The sequence below is a fragment of the Aulonocara stuartgranti genome (genome assembly GCF_965226115.1).
Source record: "Aulonocara stuartgranti genome assembly, chromosome: 10".
NCBI classification, from domain to species: domain Eukaryota; kingdom Metazoa; phylum Chordata; class Actinopteri; order Cichliformes; family Cichlidae; genus Aulonocara; species Aulonocara stuartgranti.
The window spans coordinates 7,303,800-7,326,024 of record NC_138946.1 but is presented as its reverse complement, the minus strand read 5'-3'; the positions used below and the strand labels follow the sequence as shown (position 1 = coordinate 7,326,024).

At 40.3% G+C, this 22,225-nt stretch overlaps 1 protein-coding gene across 4 annotated transcripts; it reads left to right on the top strand.

Moving 5' to 3' along the window:
* The first annotated feature begins 22 nt into the window (after positions 1-22).
* Positions 23-21,884, top strand: LOC309716123 (cullin-5). 4 transcript variants are annotated; one of them, XM_082549752.1, is made up of 19 exons: positions 23-301; positions 9,629-9,738; positions 9,828-9,927; positions 11,860-12,036; positions 12,138-12,279; positions 13,308-13,453; positions 13,682-13,762; positions 14,367-14,460; positions 15,668-15,798; positions 16,989-17,096; positions 17,179-17,243; positions 17,322-17,454; positions 17,721-17,852; positions 18,058-18,181; positions 18,702-18,877; positions 19,318-19,479; positions 19,615-19,733; positions 20,550-20,673; positions 20,828-21,884. In XM_082549752.1, exons 1-19 carry the CDS (start codon positions 272-274, stop codon positions 21,020-21,022), a joined length of 2,349 nt encoding a protein of 782 aa, XP_082405878.1. In that variant the 5' UTR covers positions 23-271; the 3' UTR covers positions 21,023-21,884. The 4 variants fall into 4 exon arrangements, with proteins under 4 accessions (XP_082405878.1, XP_082405876.1, XP_082405879.1 ...); XM_082549750.1 differs by having other exon boundaries at positions 14,367-14,505; XM_082549753.1 differs by lacking the exon at positions 23-301 and adding an exon at positions 6,296-6,371.
* Positions 21,885-22,225: the final 341 nt, after the last annotated feature.

Genomic DNA, 22,225 nt, shown 5'->3' with positions numbered 1-22,225 from the left:
CTTATTAAGCTGATAAAGAGGATAATTACAGTTAGTTTAGTCAGAAAAAAATAACACAAAACGTATTTTATTAGGGATGAATTATTGTTATTAGTATATTTGTACAAATTGCTCATTGATGCTTTGGCAGTGTTGTTTACGGAAACTTTCATGCTTATAAAGTCCTACTTGCTGATCGCGTACTTGTGGCATGCGGTGTGGAGATCTGCCTTTCTGATTTTTCTGATGGGCTAGCACTGCATCTCTATGCCTTGTTCCCGAGTTCCACATAATGTTCCACATTTTTTGCAGAAGTCAGCATGTGAGTCTAACAACACACACTTTATGTTTTTAAAAAGTTGCTGATCCGAAAAAACCAAAGAGGAAATAACCAGACAGACGAGCAGACAAAAGTAGGCTACTAGCAGAGGCTAGAAACAGAGATTATATTTCTTCCGTATTAGCCTCTCTTCATTTGCTTCCTCTTAAAACCCTTTTAAGATAAGATAAGATAACCTTTATTACAGGTTCCCACACGTGTGGGAAATTTGTTTTGTTACAGCAGTGGACAGTGCAAAGTTGCATAGAAAAATTAGAGAAAAAACACTGGAATAATATATCTATGAGATACTGTACACAATAGAATAGAATAAAATAAAATACAATATACAATGGAATAAAATAGAATACAAATGCTATATACAATTGAGTATAATACAACAATGCGAGAAAAAAGTATTGCACTTAGTGTTATTGCTATTACACATGTGTGGATGTGTGTGTTTGATCAGTTGAAGTCTTTGTTGTGAGTCCGACAGCAGTAGGGAGGAAAGACCTGCGAAATCTCTCCAATCCTTCTCCTCACATAAAAGCCCCGAATTGGTCCATATACCCTAAAGTATATATAGTACTTTAGTATAGTATCATTTTATCCCAATAGAGCACTTTACTCTCAGCCTGAAGGCTTACTTGTGGTTCCTAGCATTTGTAAAAGTAGAATGGGAGGCAGAGTCTTCAGCTGTCAGGCTCCTCTGGTGTGGAAGGAGATCCTAATTTGGATTCTGGAGACAGACACTCTTCCCATGGCTTCCTATGTCCCCTGGCCATTCCGCTGCTGCGTGGCATTATCCCTCATCCTGAAAGACTTGGGGTATTGTTATCAGAAGAAAAGTCTGTGAATGCAAGACATGTTTAACTAGACCATTGACAAGTAGCAAGGTCCTGCAAGATATGTCTTCTGGCAAGACAGGAAAGGAAAGGAAAGCAAAGGAAGGGAAAGGAAAGGAGAGGAAGGGAGCTCTTCTACTCCACTGTCACCAAATGCTGCTGAAAAGTTCAAGTTCAGGTTTCAGGTTTTATTGTTATGTCCAGATAAACAGTGTAGCTACATTTACCCATAATGAAATACTTTGGCTCGTGCTCCTCAGTTTTGCATGACCATATAGAAAGTGTGCAGTTATATTAAGAAGAAAATAACATGAAAATAGCAGTAATAATAATAATAATAATAATAATAATAATAATACAAGAGAGAAAAAGTATTAATATTTAGAGTATTTAAGACAAGTTGGTATTTAAAGTTTGTGCAAAAGTATTTACCGGTTGTGCAAAAACTTGTGCAATGAGCATTTAAGTGGCATTTTTTGAAGTGACAGTGTGTAGAGCCCTGTAATTGTAGTGAGTGTGTAATGGTGTGTAAAGAGTGTCAGCAGTTCAAAAGCCTGATGGCTTGTGGGTAAAAACTGTTTCTGTGTCTGCTAGTGCAGGTCTGGATGCTCCTGAACTGCCTGCCAGACGGCAGAAGTGTGAAAAGTCTGTGGCTGGGATCAGAGAGGATCCGCTGTGTCTTCCTCATGCAGCACTGTCTATAGAGATCCTGCATGGCTGGCAGTTCAGTCCTGGTGATGCGCTGTGCTAATCTCACCACCCTCTGCAGAGCTTTGCTGTACAGGGCATTACAGTTGCCATACCAGGTGGTGATGCAGCCAGTCAGAATAATTTCAATGGTAATGGTTTCGATAGAAGTTTGTTAGTATTCTGGAGTTCATCTGAATCTTCTCAGGCGCCGCAGGAAGAAGAGCTGCTGTCTTGCTGCTTTTGTGATCACAGCAACATTGTGTGACCAACTCAGATCCAAATCAAGGGATTGATTTTAGGGTTCTCACTTTGTAGTATTTAGTATTTATTTATTTATTGTCATTGTCAAGAACAATGAAATTGCGTTTGGGGCTTCCATACAACCCAAAAAAAAAGAAGAAAATAATAAATACCCCTTAAATCCCAAGTGTACATATTTAACCCAGTGTGACTCCAATGCAATAAGACAATCCTTAGCAATAATGTTCGTAGAAATTCAGACAAAGACCTGAGAAACATGACAAAATACAACAATGCAACCCATTCAATATTATTGTACTGTGAGATATGATATCAGATATGATAGTTATCTATTTAAGAAAGAGGGGGGGGGGGCAGGAGGGGGAAGAGAATAAAGATATGATGCACCAATGCAGACCAGTTCATTGCTATTAAGAAGTTGGATATGGTTATTGTCCGTGAGAGGGGGGCAGAGAGTTCAGGAGCCTCACAGCCTGTGGATACAGGCTGTTGGCCAGTCTGGATGTTCTGGCCTGTATAGACCTGTACCTTCTCCCTGAGGGCAGCAGATGGAAAAGGTGGCGCGCAGGGTGATGTTGGTCCCGCAGGATACTGTGCACCCTCCTCAGACAGCGAGTGGGGAAGATATTACTGATCTCTGGCAGACTTGTTCCAATAATTCTGCCAGCTTCTTTCACCACCCGCTGGAGTGCTTGCTGATCGGCCTTGGTGCAGCTGGGGAACCACACTAGAAATCCATACGTCAGAACGCTGCTGATGGCACAGTTGTAGAAGTTCAACATCAGAGATCTGGGAATGTGTGCGCTCCGCAGTCTCCTCAGGTAGTAGAGGCGCTGTTGGGCCTTCCGTACAACTGAGGTGATATGGTTGCCCCAGGACAGGTCCTCGGTCACAGTTACCCCCAAGAATTTAAAACTGCTCACCCTCTCCACCGCCTCACTGCCAATGAAGAGAGGCAGATGGTTGTTATGACCCCTCTTCCGGAAATCTACAATGATCTCCTTGGTCTTTTTGGTGTTTAAGACCAAGTTATTGTCGTGGCACCATGACTCTAGTTGTTGCACCTCTGTCCTATAGTTTGTCTCATCATTGTTGGATATAAGTCCGAGCACTGTAGTGTCATCTGCAAACTTAACAATGAGATTGGACGCGCAGGAGGAAATACAGTCATGGGTGAAGAGAGTGTATAGCAGAGGGCTCAGAACACACCCCTGAGGGGCACCGGTGTTGACCACAAGGGTGGAAGAGGTGTTCTTACCCACTCTGACACTCTGTCTACAGTTAGTGAGGAAGTCCACAATCCAGTTGCACAGAGAGGAGTTAAGTCCCAGTTGGTGGAGTTTGGGACGGAGTTTGTATGGCCGGATGGTATTAAAAGCCGAGCTGTAGTCTACAAAGAGGAGCCGTGCATAGGTATTCCTGTGTTCCAAGTGCTTCAGTAATGTGTGCAGCACTGTGGCGATCGCATCCTCGGTTGACCGGTTCTCCCTGTATGCAAACTGGTGCGAGTCCAGGGATGGTGGAAAAGCAGCTCTGATGTGTTTAATGACCAGTCTCTCCAGGCATTTGGCGGGAATGGGGGTGAGTGCCACAGGTCTGAAATCGTTCAGACATGTGACATTTGACTGTTTTGGGATGGGAACGATGGTTGCTGCTTTGAAACAGGATGGTACCAGTGAACAGGACAACGAGGTGTTATATATAGAGGTGAAGACGTCCGCCAGGTCCGCAGCACAGTCTTTTAGCACCCGGCCCAGCACTCCATCCGGCCCGGCCGCCTTCCTGGTGTTAATGCTCCGGAACACACGCCTCAGCTCATGAGTGCTCAGGACCGGAGCAGGGTCGGTTGAGGGGAGAGGGGACAGGACAGGGTCGGTGTTCTCCCTGTCAAAACGGGCATAAAAGAGATTTAGATCCTCAGCCAGAGTAGAACTGTCGGCTGAGGGTGATGGTGTTCTTCTTTTGTAGTCCGTGATAGCCCTGATGCCCTCCCAGACCTGCCTTGGGTTTGTGTTGTTCTCAAACCTGGCCTCGATACGCCTCCTGTGCTGCTGCTTGTAATATAAAGTAACTCCAGGCAGTTGTTGCAAATTGGAATTTTGGAATTGAAATACATTTGAGGTGAACAGAAATACACTAACCCAAAAGTTTCTACCTCCAGTATATGCAGCAATGTGTTTATTAGAGTGGTGAACATTTCGCCTGTGATTCTTCCTGTTTTCTCATTATTTTCCCGCTTCATTTGTAGGCTATAATTAATATAAAACATTTGTAGACAACACAGAAGTTTGTATAAAAAGTAATGTTTTATCGCTATTAGCGGGTTTGTTTATTCATGAGGTATGCAGCAAATGTTTAATTGGTCATATTTCCTATATGGTCACCAGAGTGGAGAAAGTATTATACAGTAACAGTATAATGTGTCTAAGTACAGGATAGGAAATGTCCCCAGCACTTCACTTTATAAATCAAACCTACATTCTTACTCAAAGAATGTAGGTTTGATTTCTCCAAGCTTTTCTTTTTTCCTCAGGATGATCTTGTCATGGAAAAATCCCAGCAGTGACTGAGCAAAATTCCTTTTTTTATTAATGTTGTTGTACTTCTCTCCTCTCTCCCTCATGTCATGCAGGGAAGGAATGATAATAAAGACCATGCTGACAGTGAAACAATAACTGGCCCTGAGACTGTACAAACATTTTCCTATCTCCAGTTCTGCACTCAGTGTGATATGTGGCAAATGTTTCCTTTTACTTTTCCTACATATCATTTACAAGGCAGTGAAAGTGAAGTAAAACAGCAGAGGTAGTGCTATGTGGTTCAGTATGGCAGAAAATACCTTCTAATGTCTCTGATTAGCTGTATTTGTTATACATTATTGTACAGGAACCATTTTTTTTTTGTGGTTTATTAGTCCTAAATGCATAAATTCTGTAAATCCTATAAGGTTTAGAGAACTAAAAAGAAACTTCAGTTAGTTGCAGATGATAAACTTCAAAAAAAGTTTTCACAAACGTGATTATACATCGTACCTGATTTTTTGATTGAAGTTACCGTAAAGTAATTATTAACCAAACTAAAAGATTTTTATTTACTTTGACTTTGTTTTTTAGACTCTTTATTTATTTTTTATGAACTTGCAAAAGGAATGTTTTGTGGAGGTATGGTAAAGATGACACAGGAGATCTAGGGCCGCCACATTTTCACTATAATCCCTTACGGTTGGCAAAAGTAGTGCAGTATACCTGCTCAAATTACACTTTGCTCATGTTGTTTGTGAACATAAATAAATAATATTCAGCCTGAGAATATTTTAGCTAATGTCTATAATCTGTTTATTCTACAATGTTGTAATATGATTAATTTTTAAAAATCATTTTATGTTAAAACAAAACAAAACAAACAAAACACACAAATCATTTAAAATAATTCAAATATTTTGGTCAGGTACAAACTATGATTAAATCTCATAGTGCCTTTTTTCGTTCGATGTGACCTTACAAATTTGGGAACACACAATAACACTCCAAAAATTGATTGTACCTGTTAAAATGAGACTTCCACTGTGGATTAATTCCCAACAATTTACGAATGACAATAAAATCAAAGCCTCCGTTACACTTACTACACTAATGTTGCTGTAAGAAGAAGAAAAACACACACACACACACACACACACACACACACACACACACACACACACACACACACACACACACACACACACACACACAAATCAAAAACATAAAAATAAACAAAAAAGTTTTAGGAGAAGGAGAGTGCAGGAAACATGAAAACCATAACATATACTTTAACAAGTAATACTTCTTAATGGCTACATTATAAACTAACTGTAACTAAAAATAAACCTTTTATGTGATACTATAAACGTTCCACTACAGAGCGTCGTTAAATACTGTTATTAATGAAGGTGAGAATAAATTATACAACAAACGTAAAATGAGCACCACAAAAAGACATTCTGACATAGGCTGAGCTTTAAGGAACAACAAAAAACGTAAATAAATGCACGTAAATATTAATAAACAAAAATAATTTTACTTTATTAATACATATTAATAAAGTACATCTATATGTAAAAGAAAGTGGTTAAAATGATACTTTTGTCCTTAAAACATTTCTATTTAAAAAACAAAAGCTTCCCTAACAACAGCGATATTTCGATAAGGTTAATCTTCGTAGGTCTTGTTGTTCGCGCGAGATTTTACGAGAGGATAAGTTGAGGGAACATGGCGACGTCTAATTTGCTAAAGGTAGGATCCACTTCGATTCAATTATTTGTACTCAGCGTCCGTGGAATTGCTTGTCATGTGTGCAGTGTGCTGTGGGCGTTTAGCTCCGGTGTTAACGAACAGCACGCTGCACCCGTTTACGGCCGTCCCGTCGGTGTTTACTTCAGCGTGGAGCAGTTAAGTTGCATCTGGCTAACATTAGCCACTTATCAGTGATTTAGCTGGCTACACAGAAAAGCTACAACACTGCTAAATGTGAAGGGAAACGGCAGATACGGGGGAGCTGCAGAGTCACAGGGATGTATTCTTTAATGAACCTGCGTTAAAATACAACCACAGTCTGTGTGTGTGTGCGCGCTGGGTGCAGGTCTCATATCCTCTACCTGTCAGTGGCTCAGGAATCTGCAGCCAAGCTAAAGGCTGCCTGGAGCTGCTGTTTGCTCTGGTGGCTCCTGTAATCTTCAGCTGCTGTTTCGCTAACAAAGCTTCGCTTGTCAGACACCTATGGATGTGAGCAGACACAGGCTAGAGCTGAAGGCTAGGTATAGTTAAGTGACAGCAGCAGTCTATGCAACAACTGTCTATTCAGTAGGGAAATAACTCAGTGATTCTCAACAGTTACTGTCAGATGAACATTCTTTGACCAAAACAGAATCTGTGTGGATCTTTATTATGAAGGCCTTCACACGCAAGGTTAATGATAGGTGTAAATAATTAAATCTGCTACATGTGACCACTCTGCAGTGAGCTGTTTATGATTATCTGGTCCTTTAGCTTTTTACTTCTTTACCATAGTGCCATGTTTTCTTGCATTTATGAAATGATCTAGTAAAAAGTAAGAAAATTCGTTGTTTTCCTCTTATTTTATTGCCAACAAAAGGTCATCCAAATACAAAATGTGAAAGGTAAAAGGAGAAATGGGACACCAGAGGGTGAAAAAAGCTATGCAGACTATTTTGAGATCAACCTGTGTTTGTGCATATTAATCAAATTAAAAGCAAGAAATAGGCCACATACAGTTGTGTGATAAAGTATTTGTCAAACATGGTGATGTCAGCCTGATGGTCTGGGGCTGCTTTGCTGCTTCAGGAAGTTGTACAGGTAGAACCATGAATCCTGCTCTCTACCAGAAAATCCTAAAAGAGAATCACCAGCCATCAGTTTTTGCCCTAAAACTCGAGCTCACTTGGGTTATGCAGCAGGACAATGATCCAAAACATACCAGCAAGTCCACCTCTGAATGGCTCAAAAAAAGAAATAAAATGAAGGTTTTGCAGTGGTCTAAGCAAAGTCCAGACCTAAATCAAATTGAGATGCTTTGAACTCACTTTAAACAGGCCGTTCAAGCTCGAAAACCCCCCAATGCGGCCTAATTAAAACAATTGTTCAAAGAAGTGTGGGAGGAATTCCTCCACAGTAATGTGAAAGACTCATTGCCAGGTATCACAAATGCTTGATTACAGTTTTTGCTGCCAAGCATGGAACAACCAGTTATTAGCTTTAAGAGGCAGTTACTGTTTCATATAGGGCCAGGTAGGTTTTGATCTTATATCAAATATCTTTCTCTAATATTAAAATGTGTTTGATAATTTGAAACATTGAAGTGTGACAAATATGCAAAAAAGTAAGAAACTGGAATAGCCTGTATGTACCTACGGTGGTTGGTCCAGCTGTAGGGAAGGCCAAAACTCTTTTGATGATTGCCAGAGAAACCGTGATATACTGGTGATTGATGTCTGCTAATGTCAGAGGCAGATATTTATTTCTTGTCACATCAGTTATTTTTCTTGGTTTCCTTGGCACAAGAGGTTTAAAAAAAACAGTAAAACACTAGCATAGTTGATCAGCCGCATTATTTTAAATATTAGGGTTGTTATGATCCCAGGATTTGTGACCAACTACACTAAAATCATAAAGGTATTTAAACTAGTTTGATGCAGAGAACCCGCACAAGGTAATCAACAAGTAATAAAATGTTATATAGCCACAAATTAAACTGTGCAACTAGATGGTAGTTTTGGTAGTCTAACCTTAGTCTATTTCATTTGCACTATTATCAAGTCATTGTGCAATAATTACCACTCTAAAAACTTGTCTTTTTTTATGTATTTTTTTTTTTGAATGATATATAACAAAAAAGAAACAAAAAAGCTAACACACTGCAGACTGAATCAATATCAGCACTGGCATTAATAATATCAGACATATCAAAAGTCCATCAGCACCGCAGCGTGTCTTGAATGAGTCACTATATGACCCATCAAAATGAAAAACAGCTGAGATTAAATTAAAATCCAAATGCTTTTATTTTGACTTTTTGTACAAATCTTAACACTGTGAATTGAACAAGCATCCAGTCCTTTAAGCTTCCTGGGGTTTCCACTGCAAAACAAGTTCAACACATCTGAGATATCTTTCCTTATCTGGCTTCACTTCACCTAACATCATCAATCAGGCTGAGTGGTCACACAAATCTGCTTCACAACTCGATAAGTACAGAGTTTATCACTCTAGTTATGAGGTGAAGTTGGCAGCATCTGACCAATCAGAAGAGAGGGGAAGAGCACTGAATGAAAGTCAGTAAAACTGAAAAGCAATATAAGAATAAAGCCGATTTAAGTCAGAGTGTGTAAGTTAACAGACTTCACAGTTTTGTTGTTAAGAAACAGGGAGGATCTGATATGCAGATTTAGCCTACTTGCAGATTTTATATGTGGTACAGAAGTACAAGGTTCAGACTTCCTGTTGTTGGATCATCTATATTAAGGCTTTTTCTGCTTACCAGGGAAAGACAAAGACTCTGTCACTGAAAACGTATTGTCAGGACACTGAGGTCAGAGCAGTTTTCCAGGAATGGTGATGGTGTTTTGCAATTCCTAAATCAGGCTTTATGGTCGGCCCGTGAAGTCATGTTTTAGTCTGTGGCTGAGGAGGGGCAGCTTTGTCCATTTTGATAAGTCATCACAAGTGATTGTTCTCTGTGGGGAAGATTCTGCATTTCTGCTTCTCCTCTCACTGCCTCCCATTCCCTTTCATCTGTGTTGTCAAAAAGAAACCTCCATCTCAAAATTTTGTCATTGTACAGAGAAAAACAGAAAGCTGAGAAAGTTTCACAGAGAAAAACAGAAAGCTGAGAAAGTGAAACTTATATATACATATAAATAATCTTAAATTGCCAGGTGTTTGAAAGCAGATTAATGTTGAGTTGTAGCTCACCCTAAAGTTTTGTTTTAGTGAGTCATATAATTTGACTCTTCTCCTCTCCTGCTTGTTTCCAGAACAAAGGCTCCCTTCAGTTTGAAGATAAATGGGACCTGATGCGCCCCATAGTACTGAAGCTCCTGCGGCAAGAGTCCGTCACCAAACAACAGTGGTTTGACCTGTTCTCGTAAGTTTTCGGTGACTCTACCTCTGCGCTTTCACCTTAGGCTTTGGTTTTTAGATGTGATGATGTGACTCCTTTTTTTGCTTCTACAGAGATGTCCATGCTGTGTGCCTGTGGGACGACAAAGGTCCAGCTAAGATCCACCAGGCCCTCAAAGAGGACATATTAGATTTCATCAAACAAGCACAAGCAGTAAGCTTTTTGTCTTCCAGTTCATTTAAGTTCAGTGTTTCCTACACATACATGTTGCTTGGACAGCATATACAAGCATCTTACCCAACACTCAAGTATATTTTGTGACTTATTTTAGCGTTTTGTAAATGTTTTTGTATCTATCTGAGTAGATGAGAAAGCCTTCCTGTTTAACATCTTTGCATTTTTCTAATATTGTAGTTTTATCTTCCTTTACTGTGGCTATGTGACTAGGAAGAATGGGCAGTTTCCTAGTGATTACACTGAACTTTTCTAGACAGAGGTTGAACGAGCAAATATCCTCGATCCCAGACAATTACTTTTGATCGCAAGGTGATTGCACAGGTTGCCTAGGGGAGGCAACATGTCTTTAAACAGTCACAGTTTGACTTATATTGACTGCAGTCACTCTCACACAGATTGGGAAAGGTTTGCTGTCTAATTTGTAAATGCAGACAGATGCCTTCACATTACCATCAATCTGAGTCTGCAACAGGTCTCTTTGCAGTCGTGGACTCCACTCAGCTTGTTGTATTCTGGGTATATTCCTGTATAAAAGCAACATTATAGTTTCACAATAAATTGCCGTATTGTAGAAACTGCTTCATTATTTGTTGAGCAATTTTTGATTTGTATCTACGGGGTTCTGGCTGGACACTGAATGTAAGTAGTTGACATGAATTTCTGTGGATGCAGACAGCAACAAATTTGCACTTTTTGTTAATTTGTTACAGTTAATCACTTTATCTTCGTAGACAGATTGCATATAATTGCAAACATAACCTCATTCAGTCACAGATGAGTAGCAGACCGACTGCAACTTATTGGTGTTTTAACTCCGTTGTGACACACCTAAGATGCTTTGAAGAAGACAACTGACAGCAAATGATCCTTTCTTCAAAGCAACCATTGCAAACCTCTCATCTCAGACCACTGTTTTGTGTGACTGTGACTCTGCGGCCACTACACCTGTCCATGGTTGTGATTGTTGACATGCTGCCACTGTTGCATCTTTCACGTCCGTCTGCTTGTAGCTAGTCTGATTGCTGTTGTTGGAATAAATGAAGCTAGATATGGAAAAAAAAAAATTTTATAATTTAAGCTTTCTTTGTTGTACAGCCCCTGTTTCAATGAACAAAATAGATTCATGTCATGAGTTCCTCTTTTGATCATTTTTGCAGCACACATAGACTTTCAGTTATTTGTGAGGTTGCTTCTACTTTACAGTAGCAGAAAAACCTGGTCCCACTGCCTTAGCTGACACTTTCACACAGTCCTCTGAAGATCAACTGCTCCTTTCTTCTCTCAGAAGGGACATTTGGGTTTTGAGAGTCCCCTTTATGCTTAATTGGCAGCATCATCGTCCAACATTAGCCAACTTCCCCTGACAGATGACCCGGTCAGGCCGGACGGCATTCTGCTCTCTAGTACTCAGAGCTTTAAAGTCACGCTGAAATGAGTTCCTCCATCCAGCGTTTAAAGAGTAGGTTTCCCTTTAACAGATTTTTTTTCTCTAATATGGAGTGGCATTTGTAATAAAAATACTTAAAAGATATAAGTATTACAGAACTTTAGTAAAATCTAGCCTAGTCTCAATTTCAAACTGAGATTTATCAACTTGTTCCCCAAAGTTTTGTGTAAGTTCTCCTTTTTTTACCTGTTAGCTGACCGTTTTGGGAACTGCTCCATTAATTGTTGGATGAATGTTATGACAGAGATTTCAAATTATCTGTGTCTGTTTGAATGATAGATACAGGCTATGTTTTTTTTCTCCAGACATTTAAAAAATACTTTCTGTTCTGACATCAGTTTAAATTTCTCATCAGTGTTCGTGCTGATTCTTTAAGGTGTATCTTAATTTTAAATATCGGCTACCAATTTATTTCTGCAGGTGCAAACTGACCCTAACTTGTGTCTCTCTCCTTTTCTTAGCGGGTGCTTAGTCACCAAGATGACACGGCGTTGCTGAAGGCGTACATTGTGGAGTGGAGGAAGTTCTTCACACAGTGTGACATTCTGCCCAAACCTTTCTGCCAGCTGGAGATCACTTTGATGGGTAAGCAAGGAAGCAACAAGAAGTCCAACATGGAGGACAGCATCGTCCGCAAGGTGAGTGGGTTTGTTTGTTTCTGTCTTTTTACTGTGATCCAAAGAAACATTCGTCAGTGTGCATATTTGTGTTTAACACTTTTTCTCTATGCTCACTGCAGCTCATGCTTGACACATGGAACGAGTCCATTTTCTCCAACATTAAAAACAGGCTACAAGACAGTGCCATGAAGCTCGTCCACGCCGAGAGGCTGGGGGAGGCCTTTGACTCACAGCTGGTCATCGGAGTGCGGGAGTCATACGGTGAGAAAAACTGAGGCACACCTGTTTCAAGCCTTTGTTTGGATCCTGCAGGCGACGTCTGAAGGTTCTGTTTGTCCAGTCATAGATCAGAAAGGGTAGAAAATATGACTGCTCGTGAATGACAGCGTAGTAGCTTTTGGTTTCAGCAGCTTGGTATTGAGGCTGAGGCCTCCTGTTCTACATGACAGACATTGTTTATGAATGCACAACAACTGGAGATGGTCTGCTTCACACCTTTTGGACTACCGGAAATACTCTTTGTGTTATACATACTAAAGTCTTGAGTCACCCCTCATTTCTTCGTATTTCTTCGCTTTTGCAATCAGAACAATGATCTGAATGCACCAAACATACTAACTCTTTACGGCGATGTCCACACCTACTCGGGTATTTTTGAAAACGCAGCTTTTTCTATGCGTTTGGGCCTTTGGGCCTTTCGTCCAGACGTAAACAATGTTTTTGCTCACTGAAAACAGATTTTTTAAAACTCCTGCCAGGGTGGAGATTTTCGAAAACTCAGTTTTCAGTTTCTTTCTTTCTTTCTTTATTGAATAAACTCCGGCCAAGAGGCCAAGTGAGACAAAATCCAAAATACTGTCTTTAGTTATTAACATTTGAAATGATGAAAACACTTGAAAAGTAACACAAAATTAGCTGCCTTTCCAGAAAAACACAAAAACTTTTCAGAAGTACTTAAGGATTTCTGAGTACTAGCCCTACGTCCCGGGGCTAGCGATATCTCTGGTCGGGCGACCAAAATCTATCTCAGCCCTGCCCATCGGGCTAGCAATTTTGCGAGCCCTGAAAATGGAGCGCAGTAGAAAATGTAATTCATCACCATCTGTTAAAAAAACACAGGACCAGGAAGAGAAAAATATGAAAAACCACAGATATGCAAATCAACAGTCTTGCTATGTCTAGCCTTTGTACTACTTTTTTTTAACCACTTAACACTAACATTTGAGTCACTCAAGCTCAAAAAATTGTATTGTATCTCACTGTGTGATGATTTTTATTGTCCTGAGCAGTAAACCTGTGCTCCAACCCCGACGACAAGCTGCAGATCTACAGGGATAACTTTGAAAAAGCGTATATGGATTCTACTGAGAGGTTTTACAGAACACAAGCACCGGCCTACCTCCAGCAGAACGGCGTCCAAAACTACATGAAATATGTGAGTAACACTCCTGGGCCAGAAAACAGATTTCCCAGTTTCTCTGTTTATTTTAATGGAACTGCTGCTCACTGTTTACTTGCTGGTATAACTACCTTTATTTATCCCATATTTGTGAAATACCAACTATAAACATTTAAAACTTACAGGCTTTTCATCTTTATATGTTTGCTTTTAGCTTTTTCTAACATGCATAAATATTGCATATATATGTTTTATTTTCATCAGGCTGATTCGAAGCTGAGGGAAGAGGAGAAACGTGCCCTGCGTTACCTAGAGACGAGACGTGACTGCAACTCTGTACAAGCAGTTAGTATAAGCTCCATTGTTTTAGTTTGAAATTGTGTAAACATAAACATCAATTTCTGTGGTCTCTAAATGTTTATATTCTATTTAATTTTTAAGCTTTTTCTTCTTTTTCAAGTTACAGTAAAAAATATTGTGCCACTTCCAAAAAAAAAGAAAAAAAAAAAAAATATTGTGCCAGTTTTTGCCATATTTCACGATTTTCACCCAGAAATCAAAGACAAAAAGCATATTTTTAAAATATCCTTGTTTACTTTGTGTGATTAAAAGATTGCAAATAAATATTTAGAGTATGTAGCAGTTCAAGTTCCCTTGAACTGCAGTTTTTACTGTTTTTACAAACTGCTGTTTGTAGTATAGTGAATAATACAGATGTGGCCAGGCGTTCCTTTCACATATTTCCTTTTACTTTAATCTTTGGGTTATTTCACGCAAAGCCTATTTCACGTTTCCTCTTATTATTATTCCTTGATGGGCTTATTCCAAGTTTGGTCTTCTCCTCTTACTCTTGGAAAGACAGTGCTGAAGGATCGTCCCAAAAATGCTGATTTCTGATATCTGCACGTGTGTTGTCTCTGAGTGTTTTTGCCTCTGCTTATCTTTGCAGTTAATGGAGTGTTGCGTCAATGCGCTAGTAACATCGTTCAAGGAGACCATCTTAGCCGAATGTCCGGGCATGATCAAACGAAATGAGACAGAGAGTGAGTACGGCAGGACTGTTCCCACCAAAGGCTCAGCCAGCTCAGGTTTGCACTAGAAAATAGCCTGAACAAATCTCTCTGCATCTGTACAACATCCCTGTGTGATAGTATGACCAGCCTCGTTAATCTAAAACGAAGTCGGAGGTTTACACAGAAGGCGACGTGTGAGGTGGAAGGTCGTCACGATAGATCCGTCTGTCACAGCACTCGATGTTCTAACTGAGTGTCCTGTGGGATCCAAAGCTTTTACTTGGGGGAGGGGGGGGGGGGGACTGGTTAAATAGTATACACTAAATTTCATAACGTTAATAAAAACAGGTATTCAGTGGATCATAACTGATTCTCGCGCTGGTTTGAAAACACACAGACTGAGTGCAGGAAGTGCAGAAGTTGTTCAGGTTAAAGTAAAACAAAAATAAGGATTTGAAACTCGTTACTCAGACATGAATTTGTTGTTTGTTTGTTTTTTAATAATAAAAGGCTTTCAAGTCTTGTATCTGTGCCCGAGCTTTGAGACTTATTCATGAGGTTTTATATCACAATAATAATTTTATACATTAAAGGTAGTCTGTGCTCGTTGCCACAGATGCATTTAGTTTTCAATTTGATATTTTAGCTGCTGGTATCACATCTTGTTCTTTTCTTTTGCTCACATTGCTGTTCACTGTAGATGAACACATCCTGGTGCATTAAACCTACCCAGAGATTATGTAGCATTTTTCTTCCAGACATTTTGCACGATTTCAATGTAAATGTCCAATATGGAAAATCTTAAGAATACATAAAAGTTTGTATTGGAGAATTGTTTCGTGATTAAGACCTCTGTCAAGTTTCTGGGCTGCATTAACCACCCATCCGTATTATTAATGCATCTGTGTGTGTGTGTGTGGTTTAATTCATGAAATTGACAAAGGCCTTCCACAATAATGGATTTTAAAGTAGCTCGTCTCCTGCTCGTGTTATAATGTAGCTACAAAATGAACATTAGAGACATGTCACTAGTACAGAAATGCACATTTAGGGATTTAGTTCAGTCTTAATTTTTCAAGTTGTATTGATTCTGGTAAAGACTGGGGCATCACAGAGTTATTTCTTGCAGTATATCATCTGTTTTAGGGTCTGCCCACCTCCTTGCTGTTGACTGCTCCATAACTCTGAGTCATAGTCTTTCTAAAAAGCAAGGATGATGCCTTTGCTTTCACCACAGAGTTGCACCTGATGTTTTCTCTCATGGACAAAGTGCCCAACGGCATCGAGCCCATGCTGAAGGACCTGGAGGAGCACATCATGAGTGCTGGGCTGGCCGATATGGTAGCGTCGGCGGAGACGATCACCTCTGTGAGTGTCGCACAGACAAACATGCCACACTGGTGATGGTGGGAGGTTAGCCAGAATAGACTGCAGGTTATTACAGTTTGTATTAACATCGAGATGCGTTTCAATGACAGCAGTAAATGCTGAGATGCCGTCATTCTTATTAATCAAAACGCCAGCTTGATAATGATCCAGAGAGAGATCGTTGGGGTTGGGAAAAGAAATGGGTGTGCAGCAGATGAGTTAATCTTATGCATGAAGACTAAACATCCATCCATCAATTTTCTTCCGCTTATCCTTGTCAGGGTTGCTGGGGGGGCAGCCTATCCCAGCTACCATAGGGCGAGAGGCAGGGTACACCCTGGACAGGTTGCCAGTCTGTCGCAGCGCTAACAGAGAACATGTTAGATTTTTATTTTTTGGTTGTTTTTTAATATTGCAAAACATTTTCCTCACTTTACACCTCCACACTTCTGTTTAAGCTGAAAAATTCTCGTCTCACACTCAGTCCTTTTTATGCTAATAAATTAATTTAGAAATTTAGATGTGGTACACCAAATCTACACAAATCCTTGGACTCCTTAGATACCCCATCGGAGGGTATTGTTGTCACCCTGCCAGGAGGCCAAGTGGGCACCATGGACATCGAAGTTTGTGAATGCGATAACTCGAGACTGAAGCGATGTAGGAATTTAAAACTGATACCATAGGTGTATCTACTAAAAACTTCAGACGAGTTTGAACTTGACCTCAAGTCCAGAGGTAAAGTTTCTAAAAATCTTGTGGATGCAATATTCACCTGGAATTTTGAAAGAAAAAAATCTCGAAGGCTGAGGGGTACCACTGGCCTCAAAGTGTATGTCCCTTCTCTTTTAAGAAACACTATAAGGGTGTTGTCAGGGAGTAAGTTTATTGCTTTCTACATAATTTGTGCAGTGTGAAAATGAACCAGATGGGGGGGCTTTTATAAATGTTTTTAATTTTAAGAATAGTGCATTTGTACCTGTTTGTAACTGGTATTACAGGTTGTCCTTGTGGTCCTTATGGTCCCTTTTTTAATGGTTTAGATTTTTAATGCTTAAATTATAAAATTTAAGGCCTGTAGATAAAATTTCAACGTACTGTAAGTTTGTGGACCTTGAGCTTGGTTAATGTAAATCTGAACTTTTATCCTGATCTCAGTGAGTGGTTGCACCATCGGGTCTTTGTTGCAGGACTCAGAGAAATACGTGGAGCAGCTGCTCACCCTGTTTAACCGCTTCAGTCGACTGGTGAAAGAGGCCTTTCAGGATGATCCACGCTTCCTGACTGCTAGAGACAAAGTGAGTCACACTTTGTTCCATTGTAACTGTAGGGTGCCTGTCTTAGAATATCCTCAGAACTTTTTTTCAATCCTCTTTGCAGGCCTATAAAGCGGTTGTGAATGATGCCACGATATTTAAATTAGAGCTTCCCATGAAACAGAAAGGGTAAGAGAGCTGCCTGCATGAACTTCAGCTCCGAATGACAGCTTGATTACACTCGTCTCTCCTCACCTGCGTTTACAGGGTAGGGTTGAAAACTCAGCCTGAGTCCAAGTGTCCAGAGCTGCTAGCCAACTACTGTGACATGCTCCTGAGGAAGACTCCACTCAGCAAGAAGCTCACCTCTGAAGAGATCGAGGCCAAGCTCAAGGAAGTGGTAAGTTTAGTGTTCTTGTAAGTTTTTAAAATGGCGTTCCTGCATCTGACATTGATCTACTGTTAGTTATTGCTCTGGAAGTTTTGAGAGAACATGCAGGAAGAACGTTAAGAAGTAAAGAGCAATAACCTCAACAAATTTGTGCCAACTCAGAAAAATATTCTTACGTGTTTGAATTCTCAAGAAACTGCAACAAACACCGAAAGTCGCTGCTGAGTCCTTTCCAACCGGTGTTTATTTAAATTTATTTATCGGTTTTCCTGCAGCTTTTAGTCCTGAAGTATGTCCAGAACAAAGATGTTTTCATGCGCTACCACAAAGCCCACCTGACCCGTCGGCTCATCCTGGACATCTCAGCCGACAGCGAGATAGAGGAGAACATGGTGGAGTGGCTCAGGGTAGGAGCTAACGGGGAACATTTACTTTCTATTTTTCCTTCTATGAAGCTCACCTTACTCTGTTTACTAAATGTTTTCATCAGTGAGACATCTGGGGCTGTCTCCTTTTCATTTATCATCACAAGTATCACCGACAGAACTTGTGACACAATTAGTAACACGATTAATTGATTAATCTTTACTGTGATGTCATTTGTCCAAACAGGAAGTAGGAATGCCAGCTGACTATGTCAACAAGCTAGCGAGGATGTTCCAAGACATCAAGGTGTCGGAGGACCTCAACCAGTCCTTCAAAGAAATGCATAAACATAACAAGCTTGCTTTACCAGGTAAAGTCAGAAAATGTTTTATTTAATAAAATGATGACAGAGTTTGATAGTTTGGGGAAGCAAGTACATTTTACTTTCTTGCTTTTCTCCACTGAGATGAGCAGATTGATGTCACTCATGTATAATCTAAACACAAAGACTAATGAGCAGTAGATTAGCTTAGCATAGAGGCTGGAAATGGGGGAAACGGCTAACCCCTACGACTTTGTCTTCTGGGTAGAATAAAAAAGTAACATAACATGTAAATTACTGGGAGGAGACACAACCCCAAAGGGGATTTCCCTTACAGTTCAATACACTGCAATCTACATCCTCCACGAGAACAGTGAGCACAGTGTTCAAAATAGACAGACATCAAATACTGTTTTAACATTAGATAACACAAAAGCCTAAAGACTTTCTTTATGCTAAGCTAACTAGTAGCTGGTTTCAGCCAGCAAGGTGCAGTAATGTGTACTTTTGACTGGGATGTGCTATAACTGTAAACTGTTGGTTTACATGTTGGTGCGCTCCTTTGCAGCTGACTCGGTCAACATAAAGATCCTGAATGCTGGAGCGTGGTCGAGGAGCAGCGAGAAGGTTTTTGTGTCTCTCCCTACGGAGCTGGAGGATTTGATACCTGAGGTAGAAGACTTCTATAAGAAGAACCACAGTGGCAGGAAGCTTCACTGGCATCACCTCATGTCCAACGGCATCGTGAGTCTAACGTGTCTGCACAAGAACTCACAAAAACAACTTAACTGTGAAATTGCACCATTCCAGTTACTGTAATGGCCAAAGCAGTTTACTGGAAAACTTTCACTGGTGCAGCTTTGCATATTTCACAGATTAGAATAATCCTTTTTTATCTAATACTGAGCTCAGCAGCTTCTCCACTTCTCCACTGTCTGAAATAAGCTAATCAGCTCCTGTCCCTTCAAACCAGCATCATTCTGATTATTTGCCCAAGGTTAGAAAAGCATGTGTGTGTCTGAGGTGACCACATTAGCATATTAATTCTGTATTGAACATTTTCCAGGCAGTTCCTTCAAACTTTTTACAAAGGAGAGTTTCGACCGTGCACATGTACTCCTCCCGCGATCTATTATTTCTTTATTGTTTGAACTTAGTAATCTAAATAAAATGTACTTCTCCAGATAACATTTAAGAACGAGGTGGGCCAGTATGACCTGGAGGTGACCACATTCCAGCTGGCGGTGCTGTTTGCCTGGAACCAGCGACCGAGGGAGCGGATCAGCTTTGAAAACCTCAAATTAGCCACTGAGCTGCCCGATGCAGAGCTGCGGCGCACTCTCTGGGTAAACAACGAGGACAAAAGTGCCTGTGAACTGTAGATGACTGTCTCTACCACGTCTTAGACAAACAAGTTTGTTCTTTTGTTTGATTAATACAAGATTTTCTGTTTCCCTCCTTAAACCTCTCTGTTCGCCCAGTCTCTGGTAGCGTTTCCCAAACTCAAGAGGCAGGTGTTGCTCTATGACCCGGCAGTGTCTTCGCCAAAAGACTTTGCAGAAGGAACGTTATTCTATGTCAACCAGGAATTTTCTCTCATGTAAGTGATCACGTTCACCCTGTTCCTCTCTTCTTCTTCTTCTTCTTCTTATTCACAACTTTGCCTCTTTAGTTCTTTCTGTGAAGTTTTAATACACAGTCTGGTCTTAGTGAGGAAGAAATATAATTTTGCACACTCTGTTGTTTCCAAATGACTCATAAAATCCATTACATAACTTTTGAGTGGTTGGAAGTTTAGCTCTGTGCATGTGTTTCAGCTTTTACCACATTTATAGCATCAGATGTACTTGAGGGACACTAGAGATGCTGAGAGGTTATTGAATGAAATTATCATATTCCAAAAATAGGAACATTTCAGATTCAAAATCACTTCATTCTCTTTTTAATTTGAAAACACTTTTGTTTTTAAGAACAGGATCTTAGATGTGCTTTAAATGTGCAGCCCTATGCAAAAATCTTGAGGCTCCCTTAATTTTTTATGAAGTTTTTCTACGAACGCAAGAAATTGTTGCAGTGATAAATGAGAATGCGTTATATAAATGAGAAAAAAGAGTTTTTGTCTAATAACATTTTTGTGATTTGAAACTAGTAATAATAAGTAATATAAAAATATATGCAAATGTAATACAAATAATATTATTATAAATAAAAACCTATTAAATAAATAATAGCTTAGGTAAGCAGGGTTAGACAACTAGCAGCTTCTTCCGGGCCTCTCTGCGTCACTGCTGTTAGTGCGAACAGACCAGTGATGATGGTGTTAATAGTTGGTCACACTGCAGACCAGATATCTTAGTTGAGACCACAGGTCCATACGCTGACCCGGGGCATTTATTTTTCAAATTCAACTTTACAGAAAAAATTCCAAGGTTCAGAAAAGGGGGAAGATCAACCTGATCGGTCGGCTGCAGCTCACCACGGAGCGAATGAGAGAGGAGGAGAACGAGGGCATCGTCCAGCTCAGGATACTAAGAACACAGGTACAGAGATGAGCTCGCAGCATGCAGGTGGAGAGGCTGGTGTATCTTCAATTGTTTTGAACTTCACCTACTGTGAATAAAGAGCCTCACAGTGCAGTTTCTTGACCTGCTTTGTTATTTTTCCACCCTCTTCTTTTCCTTTTCTCACGTCCAGGAGGCCATCATCCAAATAATGAAGATGAGGAAGCGCATCAACAACGCTCAGCTGCAGACGGAGCTGGTGGAAATCCTAAAGAACATGTTTTTACCACAGAAGAAGATGATCAAGGAGCAGATTGAGTGGCTGATAGACCATAAGTACATAAAGCGGGATGAGACGGATATAAACACCTTCATCTACATGGCATAGCAGAGCACATTAGGACGACTTGTTCTGACTTTGGTTTCAGTGGATCAGGCCTGATGGACACTAGAATACTTCCAGGCTCCCCGTCCTTTATTTAAAAAAACAAAAAATCCTGTGCAGGGAGGCATGAATTTTAAGAATGACTCCTATTTAAAAAAATTCAACTTCCTGCCTTAAAGTTGTACAGACATAAAAAAACAAAAACAAAGACCAGTTGCAGTGGGAGTCTGCACCAAGTGATCATAAGTATTTTTAGTTACGGCGGGGTTCCTCTGCCGTCCAGATGAGGCTGTTAATCTTTAATGGTCTGCTTGTGATGCAGTGGTGCATCATCGGGGCAGCCACTATAACACTCCTGCTCAGTGCTTGCACACTTCTGAAGGCATGCTGACAGGAAACGGCCGAGGAACTCAAAATACCTGCAGTCCACTTTTAATCCATGCCAAATCCACATCATCTGAACGTTGAATAAAGCGCCGCCCGCGTCCCTCAAAGGCTGCTATAACCTGTTTATGGTGGCGGCTCTCTGCAGTTAAAGTGATCAAACACTTAATCTGGACTTTGTGTGAATAAATAAACAAAACAAGATAAGCACTTCACAGTTTGCAGGACTGAACCAGACAACAATCTAGAGCCAGCTCCAGACTCCCTCAAGCCTCTGGCCCTGGGTAAAAAGTTAGAATCCGAGTCCCTGCGACCAAATGTACCCAGGAACAGAGGTGGGAGTGACGCCAGGAAGCCTGGGAGAGGAGGCTGAGGTCAGTATTACACATGGTTAAAAACTACAATTCAAAGCTATAAGAAAGTGTACTGTGAGATGTGAATAATGAAATGATGAAATAAACAGCACCTTATTATAAAACAACATGTAGGCTTGTCTTTCATCACATGAACAGTTTAGGTGATTTCTTTTTTTTAAAAGGAAGCCCTAACAATCCTCTTAATTGCCCTCAATTGAGGTATATTTGGAGTCATTTACAAGCCTGTTTCCAGGCAGAGCTAAGAGCAGCGTACGCTTCCTTCACTCAAATATTTTGTTCATAGAAGCTTTAAAGAGGTTGAAGCTCCAGCAACTCTAAACTAGGATAAAAAAAAACAGCTTTATTACTTGATCAGCACCACAAGCCAAAACGCGTTAGTCAAGTAATAAAGCTGCTGTTTATACTGCAAGTGTTGCTAGAGCCTCGACCTCTTCAGACCCTTGGT

Coding starts and splice junctions, on each gene's coding strand:
- LOC309716123 (XM_082549750.1), top strand. CDS start 272: ATGTTCCACATTTTTTGCAGAAGTCAGCAT. Junction 13,454..13,681: donor TCCAAAACTACATGAAATAT/GTGAGTAACACT, acceptor TATTTTCATCAG/GCTGATTCGAAGCTGAGGGA. Junction 19,734..20,549: donor AACCAGGAATTTTCTCTCAT/GTAAGTGATCAC, acceptor TCAACTTTACAG/AAAAAATTCCAAGGTTCAGA.